This window comes from Thamnophis elegans, chromosome 2 (assembly GCF_009769535.1).
Source record: "Thamnophis elegans isolate rThaEle1 chromosome 2, rThaEle1.pri, whole genome shotgun sequence".
Lineage (NCBI taxonomy): Eukaryota > Metazoa > Chordata > Lepidosauria > Squamata > Colubridae > Thamnophis > Thamnophis elegans.
This window is the reverse complement of record NC_045542.1, coordinates 83,596,997-83,610,941: the sequence shown is the minus strand read 5'-3', so window position 1 is coordinate 83,610,941 and position 13,945 is coordinate 83,596,997. Positions and strand designations below refer to the sequence as shown.

The following is a 13,945-nucleotide window of genomic DNA, read 5'->3' as shown; positions in this document are numbered from 1 at the left end:
AGGGTTTCCTGCCTAGGCAGGAGTTGGACTAGAAAACCTCCAAGATCCCTTCCAACACATGCGCGGCGCACACACACGCACATACACACACACACACACACAAAATTTCTGCTACCGGTTCTCCAGAACCTGTCCAGAACCTGCTGAATTTCATCTCTGTATATATAACAAAAAAGAATATTTACCGAATCTGGTGGATTTTTAAGTTGAACCCTTGTAGCTCATAGCCACAGAACCAAACATCATCTCCCCAAGCATATTGGCATCTGACGAACATCGAGAACCCTGGAAAAAAAATACTGCTAATAATTATGTTGCACAGTGATCATTTTAAAGCATTCTTCGGGTAGGGCATGGGAAATGAAGGAACATGATAGCTATAAATACATTCAACAAAAGATGAGTGCGTGTGTTACAGACACATAAACCCCATCCTCAGGTACCAAGATGTTTATGCGGGTTCGTGTTAGCTCTTTAGATTCATCTATCTAAATGTTGCTGTAGATGGCAGCTGTTCCTCATGCTGAAAATAATCTTTGGGCAGAATCAAAATCTTCTGCACCTGCTGCTTCTCTCCACACATTAACTGTTGTGATTTTATGGCAGGTGTGGATGCCAAGGGCTCCGACATGTGTGATGCAAAATGAATGGGATCACATCACACACGGGGCAGGGCCAAAATTTTATTCGGTGTTTGAACATGTGAAGAGGGTTTGTTTTCAATTTTTTTCTTCCTTCCCTTTCCCTTGTTTTGCACTAAGGCTGCTTGAGGGCTTATGCTACAATCTTCAGACTTAGCACTTCAATATAGTAGGAAGAGACACTCCTGACATTTGACAGAGGGGGACTTATGATGCCACACGCAGTCCCGGAGTAACAAACTGTTCACCCCTATCTTATGGCTTGCCTTGCAGGACATCATGTGCCTCAAAAGCCTGATCTGCTGTCAGTTTTCCTCCTCGCTCTTATCTTGAGCAAATACTCCAGGCACATGGACTTTGATACTCTCCTTGGTATTTGGCCATTCTGTCTTAAAGGATGTAATTTGATTTGATGGGAGAGGTGCATATTGGAACTAAATCCTGTGAGAAAAATAACAAACCCAGCGCAACATAATAGTCTATTCCCCCTTAGATATTTTCTGCCTGTGGATTTAAACCAGTAATACAGAATGCACAACTCTGAATGGCTTAGTTCACTATATTGTATCTGCTTTAACATGAACGCAGCAGCTTCTGCACTCAAGCTTAGAATTTCACACACTTTCCATACCTGGTGTCAGAGCACTTAAAATTGTTAGGCAGTAATCACATATGTCACACCACAGGATAATATATGCCTTGATAACCCTGTAGGTACTAGCATTTTGTACCATAATAGGAGAAATGTTTCTAAGTATCAAGGTGCCTGACAGGAAAGAAAATTATTTTAATGGTAAACAAGATTCTAGGTTATTTTTCCATCAGGACTATAATAGTTATTTCTGTCAATTATAATCAAAACTGACATTTACACCAAATTGTAAAATTAAATATAATAAGATAAATTGACAAAATGTAAACAAAATAAGCTTATAAGAAACTTGCTAGATTTTTCCTCTTTCTGGAGGAAAACCCAGATGACTGAAAAAAGTGGATTTACATGGATTACTACTGAAGCTATACATCCATGACACACTTGATCTGTTCTAGAAATGCATTAGGAGGTAATGAGTTTTGGCTGATCTCATGGATAGGTTAACATTTTCCAGTTCATCCAATTTTAAAGTTGTGAGAAATTTTCTTTACAGGTGTTTGTGTTGTGTGTGTGTGTGTGTGTGTGTGTGCGCGCGCACGCGCGCGTGCGCGTGTGTGTGTGTATCTTACATGTAACTCACAATGCTGCCCACTCAGATTAGAAGCAGAATTTACACAGCATGCAAATAAAACATGTAGATGTTTACAAAACTTGTTGTTATACTAATGATCACAAAAGTAGAGAGAACGGCTGTATTTTAGACTCCTGCAAGACTGATTTTAGCTATTTTTCTATGACAAAAAGGATGAATAAATTTATAATAATTTCTAATGGCTGCCACATATTAATATCTCTGTCACTGCTTAATCCCATAACTGTTCTATACAGTAAGAAATGCCCAACTCATATACGTGAAAAAACACCTATTGTCAATCCATTCATGTTCACACATCCTATCATCATGGCATAGGTGTAGATCATGAGAAAAAACACTGCCTATTACCTCCTTGTCATTCAATTATAGAATGAAAAAAAATGATCCCTGTCCATTAACAGGCTGAGCTGGGATAAGAGAGGTATTATTAATGAGTTTGCTCTGCTACATAAATGTTAATTTTACTATCAACAATGTCTACCTATGATGGCTGTTGGAGTCTCTGGTTCCTGAGACACTAGATCCCTGAAGATCAGTGGCTGGTGGAGAACAGTAAGAAAAAGCGTTGTCTGTAGACTTAAACAATCTTGTCATTTAATAACATGTATATTATGTCCTGCAGCTTTTGCTAACTAAAAGCCCTTTGTCCATTCTACATTTTACAAATTAACTTCGCAAATACTTTGCACATTTATTTATGAAAAAATCAAGTTCCATTGTGTTAGTCTTTTACACCCAGTTCCTTATATTTACCTTAACCACTCCCTCTGCACCTCTCAAAGTATGTATGTGGTCTGCCTCTGCAATTCTGAATGCAACATATTCATTGAATATGGGACTACTTGGCAGAAAGCACTGATTAAGACAGAGATCCTTTTAAAAAAACTATCTGACATGGAAGTTAAATGAGGTATAACAGGCTGCAAAATGTTATTCTTATTTTCTATTCTAAGAACAGAATTCAACATAATCCCTGTTCTTTCCTCATCAGCCCATACATTTGGCCATGATGAAGAGATTTTAAAAAATTAAAAAAGTACCATTTTCAATTTCACTGGTGTAATACAAAAAAAGATATTGTGTATTTGAGACCGAAAGATAAGGTGTAAATGATAAAACGGGGAGGCTAACATTTTCTTAGCAAAGTTTTGCTAAGAGATCAGGTCCACTGGCGTTAGTCAGAAGTCATCCAGAATGTGTCATGTTAGGATCAGACAGTCTTAAGCAGAGAACTACTCCACTACAAAGAATAGAAAGGCTCAACTCTATTTTAGGAAGGCTTAATAGAAAATACTTCTCTCAGCACAAGTGAGATGACAGAAATACATCAGTCAGATGACTGCCTGTACTAGTAGCCAAAACCTCTCTTAAAGTATAACTCAGGTTCAGTGAATGCCAGTTCATAACCCTTTTAAAGTGACAGCAAGCAAACATCTATCATTTAACATGTTCCAACTACTTTCTATAAAATGAACTCTACTGTACAAGCCTTTCAAAATATTTTAAATAAGAAAACAAGTGTGCTGCTTGTCAAGCCAGCATCCTAAGTCCTCAAGCCTCTCTACCCCTTTCCACAATAAGTTTTAGGATATGCATATTTTAAAAAGCTAAATTTATTTCCACAAGCCTCACTTCCAGGTAAACATAGACTGTGAAATTGGCTGTACAACTGATTGTCCACTAGCCATTACTCTTCATAATTAATGTTCAGTTCACCGGACAACATCCATTCTGCAGGTAATTGTCTGATTCCAGACTCAGATGATATCAACCATCTGTTCTATTGGACAATCACCAAGAAGTTCTTCTTGGCTCAGAACTCTCTACCCAAGGCCCCCGCCACTTTTAACAATTTTAGCACAATTCAAAGGAATCTCACCTGAAGTTTTGGACAGTGTTCTTTTGGTTTCAGTAGAAGAAGAAGAGGAATTGATTGAGCTGTCCAGAGAAGATGAACTATCTCCTCCAGGTTTGAGCTGGCAACATTTTCCAAACACTTTCACTGGTGCATCACTGCAGAGCTTCTGATAGAGGAAAAGATGCAATTGCACATTATACTTAGCAATCTCCAGACCATTGTTTAACTATGTAATAACTCCCACATACAGTGATAACCCAGACCAGATGGGCTCCATTCTGCTGCTGTTTAAAATCAATTTAATTGGCTTCTTTAATTAAGAATGAGCCCTTCACCCTGGTGTTTGGCAAGGGACGATGAGATATTCGCTTCATTGCACTTGGTATTTTTATCTGTATCTTTCATTTATTTATTGTAACTTCTTTTTAATTGCTATGAGCCATCCAAAGTTATTGAGAGTCGACGGCATGCAAGTTTAATAAATTATTATGGTTCATCACACAATCAGCCAGATGTTTAAACTGAACTTGGCATATTTATCCACCTATCCAGTTCTTCCCAAGGACCTGGGATAAGCAAACATTGTTTGAAGGTGTTAAAGGTATTGTTGCAGAATGTTACCTGTTGCAACTAAAACTGCCTTTGCAATTGCAAAATGAATTGATGTTCATTTTGTCAGCCCTGATTGCGTTCAAGTGGTGCTCCAAATGTTTTGGAATGGCGCCAAAGTGCCTATTACTATTGATATTATCTTTGCTTTCTTTACCAATAGTTCTACTTCTATTTGCTGGTTTTGTATTTTGTGATCTGCCCCACCCCCCCAATTATTATATTATTGGAGCAATATTTGAAAAATAACACATTACAGCTGAGGAATACTTCAAGTTCAGTTTGAAGATGGACAGGAATTTATTATCTATTGGAATTTATTAAAACAGCTGCATCTTTTCCAGGATGTTTTGAAAACACACGCATCTAGATTTAAATGAGTTGCCAATAGCTATGCATTTGTGCTCCAGTACATTTTAAAGTATGTCTTCTAAATTAAACCCAAAGTACTGTAATATGCATACTGACATAAATAAACATTTTCTGGTTTTAAAAGTACCTTAAAGTAAACTACCTTAAAGGAGACTGCCTTAAAGGTAAAACAATAATTCATTCTGTATCACATAGGCTACTAAACTTTTTGCCATCATACCTCTTTTTAGTGTAATCTTAATGTCCACATTTTCCAAAAAATCAAACATTAAAATTATATACAACTGAACAATAAAAACCATACAACAAACCTTTGGCAAAATGGATTTTGGCAAAACAGTATAACTAAAACATTCTTCCCTTGATTCTGTCTGCACTTCTCCAAGAGATACACCTTTGAGTTTGAGAAATCATGTTCTATCTCAGTGGGTCTCAACCTTCCTAATGCCGCAATCCTTAATGCAGTTCCTCATGTTGTGGTGACCCCCAATCATAAAATTATTTTATGTTTTCCGTATTTTTTCAAAAATATGTGTTTTCCGAGGGCCTTAGGTGACCCTTGTGAAAGTGTCGTTCGACCCCCAAGGGGTCCCAACCCACAGGTGAGAACCACTGTTCTATCTGATATCAGACACTTTTTGATCCATTTATTTTAAATATAGTCTACAAACATAAGTCAGTGCTGCCATTATAACTGGCAACAAATATAGCAAACAAGAGCAATTTGCAAGCATTTCGTTTCAACTGCTGGAGTTGATGTCATAGTTATATTTGTTTCATTTTAGTCTCTGGCATACAAAGGCTTTTTAAATTTATTTAAAACAACAATTATGGCCACCAAGTCACTGTTTTCAGTGTATTCTGTTATAATTTAAAGGTGGGTAATCACTGTCTTCTCTAAAAGTTTCCCCACCAAATTGTAATTTTTAAAAATGTCAGATGAGCAATGATACAATAGACAGGAAATAATCATACTGCATCAATTCAGTGTTTATTATTTTTCAATGCATATCCCAACTTAACATTCAAAGCCACAGAAGGATCTTAGCCTTCCAATAAAGTTAATAAGCCTGGTTAAGAGACAGGGAGGAAAACCAAAGATCCCATAATTTAATGCAAATTCTATCTACAGGTAGTTCTAGTTTTGCTATTTATGGCCCATCTTCGCATTTATGACCTTCACAGGTCTGTAAAGCAAGAAAACTAATGTAAGATCAAATGCATAGTTGTGATTTCGCTTAGTGACTGCTTAGCTTAACAACTAAGTTGCCAATCCTATTATGGTACTAAATATGGACTTCCTGTGTGCTGTCAATGAACTTCTGAATCCTTAAGCTTTTGGTAGAAATGGTTCCAGGATTAAGCAAACAGATGCTGAACAGGCAGAAAGTATCAATAAAGTGCTACAGGTTGTCATTCAGGCCCACAAGCCAATCTCAGTGGGATGTCCCCACTGCATGTGCTGAAGTGAAATTTAACTACCATATTGTCTTTCATTTGGACCAGCAAGTACCTTGGCTTGTTCCTAAATTCAAGCCAGCAGTTTTTAAGACAGTAAATGATACCAGCAAGGAAGATGATATGCAGGCTTCCCTATTCCTTGAATGGAGAAGCTATAGAGAAACTTGAGAAAACCCAGTTCCCAGCCAGACATTAAAAAAATGAGCTTTTATTCTGAAGAGGTCTGACATTTCCACAAAGCTTGGGATCAGAGCTGATTTTTTTTTAACAGTCTTCAATGAAAACGATTCACAGAATTCAGACTTTATTTAAAACAGTGAAAGTGCAGCTATTAATCACAGATTGGTCTCCTGATAATAACATTTGCAAATGACAACTTTATTGGGGTGGAAGGAAATAAACCAATAGGCAATTTTTTAACATATGGATTTTAATTCCCCAAGAAGTTGTTACTAAAACTCAGGTAGAGCATCTGTATTAGAGAAGATTAGGAAGAAGACCTCGGATTTTCAGCCTTTCTGCTGTCAAATTCAGTTGAGAGCTGGAAATTACTGAGGCCAGCAGTTGAGAGCCCTAAACTACAGTATTATTACAGAGAGAAATAGACATAGATTTATGAAGGAACGATAAACCATTATTCAAAATCCACCCTTCTACCCACTTCAAGGCTATGCTCTTACCACACTTTTCTTATTCTTTAATTGGAGGCAAAACTAAATACTATTGGGGAATTTAGTCCCATGGTTTAAGAAACGTAAAGCCAGCTGATTCAAGGCCAGTTTTTTCCCCACAGCTAGAACTTAAGATTGCACTACTTCTCCCAAGAACAACCTCTTATTATGACAGGCCAATGATTAAAAGGACAAAGCTGAACTCGTGCACTGTTAGAATTGCTACTGGCTTCAGGTGGTTTTTTTTTTTTTTTTTGGCATGCAACAGCTAAAAAACATGTGAATAGCTATCATATGATTTCACTAGGAACCCATGAACTAGAATTGCATTTTATCTCTGACAAACACAGCGTCTTGGACCAGGCTCTGCATCATGTGATAAAACCATACTGAATCTAAGAGTTACAGCATTTTTGTTCAGGCAAGTCACACTGTAGCATTCAGCAAATGCTGAAGGTTTCTTAATCATGCTTGGTTGCAAGCAGGCATATTTCAATGTGGGGAAAAGTGGAAAAGAACTTGACCTGGGATGATAGGATATATTTCCCAAACCATACATTTCCAAGCTTAACCTAGCAAATCTACATATGTATATATGAACTGTCTTTCAAAAAGTTCTTGAATGCATTAGTTTTCTACAAAACTGTCCTGAGCACTGTATCTTGAATGCATCTTTCTTGACTGAAAATACTGGGAAATGTTATATCTTTGGCCTTTACAGTGGATGCGATGAACCTCAGAATCCCCATAGGTAAAAAGAGGTCAGATGGTCACCATCTTTTGGATGCCTTCTGTCAGCAGCTTGCCAGAGAGCCAATCATACTGAAAATGTGGAAGCCAGACACATTTTAAAACATGCAAATTTAGAACCAAGCATATGCTCAAAATCAACTCACTGGACATCTGGATCAAATATCTGAGATGTGCCCCCCCCCCTTTCCCCTTTGCAAGGTTTTCAATTCTGAATGTCAATGACATACAAATGCAACAAATTGCCAGAGATAATGCAACAAAGGAATTGGCTGTTTGCTGCTTCAAGCACAGATTCAAGCTAGGTTTCCAAAATTATAAGGAGATTAATGATTAAACACTACATGTAAAGGAAAGTGGAATTTCTGCTCCTTACAAACATATATGTATAATAAGTCAATGCAATAGGTACCATACTGCTATGCCCTCTGAAACCATGAGGCATGTATACAGTGATTTCAACTGAATTAACAGAAGTTTTTTCAATGTTGCAGGATTTATCTGAGTTGGTCACTGGGACCAAAGATTTAGTCTTCCAAGGTTTCGGACTCATTCTGGAGTTCATCCTCAGTAAACTTTCTCATATGCACATATATAGAGAAGTTCCCTGAGGATGGGCTCCAAGCATGAATCTGAAGGTTTTCTGGTCCCTGTGATTGACTCAAATTGGTTCCTGCAACATGTATATTTGCCATCATTTGTTTCTCAGTATTGAAATGAAAGCCACCATGCTTCTATTATGAAGATCTCAATGATCATGAGATGCTGCTGCCATGTGAGACACAGAAGTCAAAACAGATATAAGAGATGGTGGTTTTTTCCTTATTCCAGATATGTTTGGACTTCATGTCCAGAATTCCCAAACAGGGTAGAAAAGCTCTATGAGAATTTGAATAGTTTTAATCCCATATTCTGAATAATGTCAAGTTAGGAGCTGCAATATTCAAACGGAGAATTTCACTTCTTACTATCACATATCTCATTTTCAGACAAATCACTTAAAATTAAAGGATTTGTTTAAGATATCACATATTACTCTTATCATATTGTCCAGAAACTGTTCCCAAACTACTTGGAATTTGGATGAATCTATCAAGCTTGGGTTGTGACTCATTTATCAAACCAGGATGCAATTGGGTTTTAAACACTAGTAAATGCTGCTTTGTTCAAAGAGGACTAAAGTACAGGTACATATAGCTCCCTGTGCCAACTCAGGAATGTCCTCTTTTAAATCACAATTTTTAAAATCCTCCTCTTTCTGTATGAGCGAACTTAAGCATGTGGGTGTCCATGGAGTTTTTACACTGTTTAATTATAAGAAAGCAATGGAAAGGGAAGGCATAGGTATCCCCTTCATAGTCAAGTCACTTGAATGATGAAAACAGAAGTTCCCAAGCTCACATTCTATATGGTCATCCCCAGACTGAACCCACTGATCTCTGCTGCCCAACAGAGCTTTAGCTAATCAAGGATTTCATATCACATTTTGAGTAACACAGAGTAGACGCAGACTTGGTTTCCAGCCTTAATCACACCTATGCCACATGCAGCATTTCCTGTTAATGACAATAATTAAACTGGTCAATTTTGGAGCATTTTGGCCAAGGTATCACAGGCTCATCCAAGCCAAGTTTTTGCCCCAGACACATTTACACTATTTTATGCAAGATAGTATTTCTAAACTGGAAACTATGTAGCCAACATACTGCTGCTCACACTCACCCAAAATGTGGTACATAAACTTATACACACTATGCAACAATTCTGATGTGGATGGAACAAACAAAAAAAAAACCCCAAACCCTTGTAAACAAATAAGCTGCCATGCAGAATTTCTCAGTCCATTAGAAACTGAGAAATGGACTACTTTCACATAAACTCACATTTTAAAAGGATAGAGCTTGATATTTTTAGGAGGGAGAGAGGGAGTATGCATGAGATATTTTCAAATGGAACATTGTTCAAGCATGCACCTGCATAAAAACAGTAAGTCAAGGTTTTACAAGGTTTTTCTTTCGTCTATATAAACATTACAATATTTGGCACACACTGAATATATATGTATAGTACATTTCTTAAAATTACAAATGTATGCATCTTTCATGCATATGTTGAATTTCCTTTCAGAATGCAACATATTTTCAATAAATTTAGCACTGAGACAATTTAGTACTGGGATAAAAGCTAGTTTAATGTTCACAAAAAACAATTACATGTCATTTAAAACCTTAAAATACATATTTTCAGAACTAGCTTTCATGAAAACATTGTATGGTCGCAATCACATTTTTTGTTACCCTCACTGAGAATTTCTCCAATTACTCACTAGTCACATCAACTACAAAGATTTGAGTTTTTCTAGCAGAGTGAAATTCATGGCAGGAATGTGCTGGTTGCACAAATGTGACATGAATACACATCAACTCCATTAAACTCAGCCCTCCTAACTTTGAAGGTTGTGTTCAAGGGAAAATCAGACAAAATGCAGGTGACAGGAGGAGACAGACTTATTTACACTCTTGCCTCTACTACTACTACTACTACTACTACTACTACCTACTACTACTACTACTGCAAGATAATAAAATAACAATGATGTCAGGATCACAATGAAATTCCAAGTGGACACAAGTCCAGCCCACTGCAGGCAAAGCGATCAAATAGGAGAACATTCCATTGAAGATAATACACTTTTCAGGGCTGTAACCATCTTCTCCAAATGCTTTAATTCATTAGGAAATCCTCCCCAGTTAGTCTAGTACAGGAACAGAGTGACATTCTTGCTTTTCTCCTTCACTGTGGCTTGAGAACAGAGGTATTGTGTACATGCCATGAAGGAAAGCCCAGTACTTCAGTGCTATAGGATAAGAAAGTCTTGTGAGGGTTTGCCTTTTGGACTCTACTGTTTTGGAAGCATTTTCATATGAAGTTTCGAAACCATCACCTGCTTGTGACTGGAGATTTATTGTAGCATCATATGATACAGTACACGGTTCTTTGTTTCTTTACATTCCAATTCTTTTTCTTTCTGGTTAGGATTTATACTTCTTAGTCATACGTTGTCTTGAATCATAGAAATGTTGGACTTTGCCAACCAACTAAAAATAAATAAGCAAGGTAAATACACCAAGCATATCCTTGATTGCTTTTACACTGGATAAAACTGGAGGTTGCTCTCTACTTATCAAATCAAACCTTTATTACCATCAAGGAACAGCATAAGGAGGGTGGGGTGCCCTCAATTAAAAGCATAAAAATACACTGGTCTAAAAATATTATAAAACGTTGAAAAAAATGGGCACGCACACATACATATTCAATTTTTAAAAAATTCTAAAAGAGGAGATAGGAGCCTTAGATGGGCATAGGAGAGCATAAAAGGTTATTATGTGGCTAACTAGATCTATAGCTATATAGAGCAGTCTAGAATGACAAGTTAAATGTTCAATAAGACTGTTTATGGTGCAGGTCATTTTTTTGCTGGATCTTGATGCTGCTGTATAGAATTGGCAATTGTACGTTGTAGCAGGGTTAGTATCTGAGAGCAGCAGAGAGGTACAAAATTATCATGTGTGCTTGTATATTTATGCAGTAATGGTGAGATGAGACTAATGCAAATGTCTCTGTAATGCAGGCACTGGAGAGGTACATGCTCTATTGCTCTCTGTGTCCAGACTCACAGCATTATCTCCAGGTAGGGGACCTTCCTGTATTGGCCCTTTGGTGGTTAGGTACTTCAAGATTGTTTAAATATGCCATAGAAGGGAGACATACTTATTGTGCTCACTGGCAATAAGGTTGGGACCTGGCTAGTTCCATTTGGTGCTCTGTGTATGCTGCACACTATTTAATGAATGTTTTGGCTGACCAAGATACATCATGTTACACCTGTCCTCCGTGAGCTGCACTGGCTGCCAATGGTCTCCGGATGCAATTCAAGGTGTTGGTTATTACCTTTAAAGCCCTACATGGCTCAGGACCAGCGTATCTGCGAGACCGCCTACTGCCACATACCTCCCAACGGCCGATAAGATCCCACAGATTGGGCCTCCTTCGGATGCCATCAGCCGGACAGTGTCGGCTGGTGGGCCCCCGGAGGAGAGCCTTCTCTATGGCTGCCCCGACCTTGTGGAATCAGCTATCCCAGAGGTCCGGACCTACCCCAGAGGTCCGGACCTTACCCACTCTCATGGCCTTCAGGAAAGCTGTTAAAACCTGGCTGTTCCGGCAGGCCTGGGGCTGTTGACCTATGGTTAAGGTCCAGCCCTGATCAGATCGAATGTGTGTTGTGAATTTTAAACTATTCTTTTCTTTTTTTCTTTTCTTTTTTCCTTTCTTTGTAAGCCGCCTGAGTCCTTCAGGATTGGGCGGCCTATAAATTCAATTAATAAATAAATTAGTCATATCCCATGCTAAGTAGAAGAGCTGAAGAAAGCCCAAAGAGAAGATTCTAATTCTTTTTCCAATGTTGACTATAAATTATCCCTCATAGTTAGAAGGACAAGGAGAGTGCTGCAGGAATGTAGTTGCATTTCTTCTTTTAAGGATGGCAGTTGAACATTTTCAACAACATAGTCTCCATGAGTTTCCTGCTGTTAGCAGAATGAAGACTTCCAAATATTTGAAACAGGAGACCTGCTAATCGTGTGGCTATCTGTGTTCCAGGATTGGCCTTGTAGGCCTTTTGACAAATATCCTGGTCTTGGTTTTCAAATAATTCTTTGGCCATAGCACTTTGAAACATTAAATATTTAAAACACAGACACACGCGCACACGCACATGCACACAGACAACTTCCAGCCATTTCCAACTACTAGTTAATGTATTCCATCACCTTTCTCTAAAGCTGATCCAATTTCTCTGAATCCTCCTTAAAGTGTGTGTTGCCCAAATCTGGCCACAGTATTTGAGGTCTGGCCATAGCAGAACAGAAGGAAACAGTTACCTCCTGTGATAAGCAAGTTGTATTTCTGCTGATACTTTCTGCAATCATATCAGATTTCTGACTCATATAGAATTTGCAATCAATTACTCTTCCAAGATATTTCTCACAAGTACTATTAAAGGTGGGTTTCTGTCATCTTACATCTGTACTTTTTAATTTTCGTTTATAAGAGAAGAACTTCACCTTTGTCTTTGTAAATTTGTTCTATTCCTTCAGCTAACTTTTCAACACAATTAGGACACTACTAAACTGAAACAAAACCTACCAAAGTCACTTTGAATCTTATTTTGGTCTAGCTAACCCTTTGTATCATCTACAGATCTGATAACATTTCTTCTACCTTATTTTAGAAATCATTTATGAAAATATTGAGGAATAAAGGACACAGAACTGATCTCTGTGGCACCTCATATGATATTGCTCTCCAATTAGTTAAATAATTTATTAATGATTGACAGGTATCTTTGAAACTTTCTGAGATGCATAGCACTCATTCCAAATCTGAAACAGTGTGACTTGGATCTTGCAGGTATTACTTAGAAGCCAATAATAAGCAACCCAAGTTTAATCACATACTTTGTTCAATATTAATGTACTCAGTACACTACACAAGCATGCAACAGCACTGTTTCTATTTTGACTCTTAAAACTGGAACATGAGTGATGACTCTGGAAAAGATCTGAACTATGTAAACTCTGTGATCATAAATCACCTTTTAAAATTTAGTTTATAGTGAACTACATGGGTTTTTGGGGTTTTTTTTGGCATTGGAAGTGTTCTTTTTATCAGAAGTGCTTTTAATGCCCATACTTTGAAGTATTTTGTCTTGCTCTGTCATAACTAAGGTGGACTTTTCTACATGGTATCGTGTCCCACCAAGCAAAACACTTCAGCCTAGTAAGAGTTAAGAAGGCAATGCTTTGTTGACTGAGGAATGAAATTAAAACATGCTCCTAAAATCTCTTCTGTCTTACTGATGAACAGTTCCAAACATAACTGTGTTTAGTACCAAATGCAGCAAACTCTCTTTAAAAAAGGCAATATAAATCACTGAGTATGTGGGGGTCAAAAAGCAAAGGCATGAAATTCTAAAATTCAGGAAACAGATGATCTTTTCACAGTAAGAAAACATTTGCCCCACATACTGTGTTATTTCAAAGGGCAAAACCGTTGTGGGATGCTGATGGAACTTAGCACACACTGCCAAGTAAAGGTTGGGAGATACTTGCCACTTAGCTGAGATATGTAATCAGAACATTTCTACTTCCTACCAGCTGATAATTCAACTTTGGTGGTCAGTTATTGGCTTATTTTTGTTAAAAAGTTGATATAGATACAGATACAGATATAGAGTCTTGATTTTAAGTATACAGCATTGCAGCTTAA

At 37.6% G+C, this 13,945-nt stretch overlaps 1 protein-coding gene across 1 annotated transcript in view; it reads right to left on the bottom strand.

Moving 5' to 3' along the window:
• The window catches only part of FNIP1 (folliculin interacting protein 1), a 106,649-nt gene that overhangs the window by 41,001 nt on the left and 51,703 nt on the right, over positions 1–13,945 (bottom strand). The window contains 4 exon segments of the mRNA XM_032212379.1: positions 186–204; positions 207–285; positions 3,771–3,794; positions 3,796–3,915. Coding sequence (XP_032068270.1) covers positions 186–204; positions 207–285; positions 3,771–3,794; positions 3,796–3,915 — 242 coding nt within the window.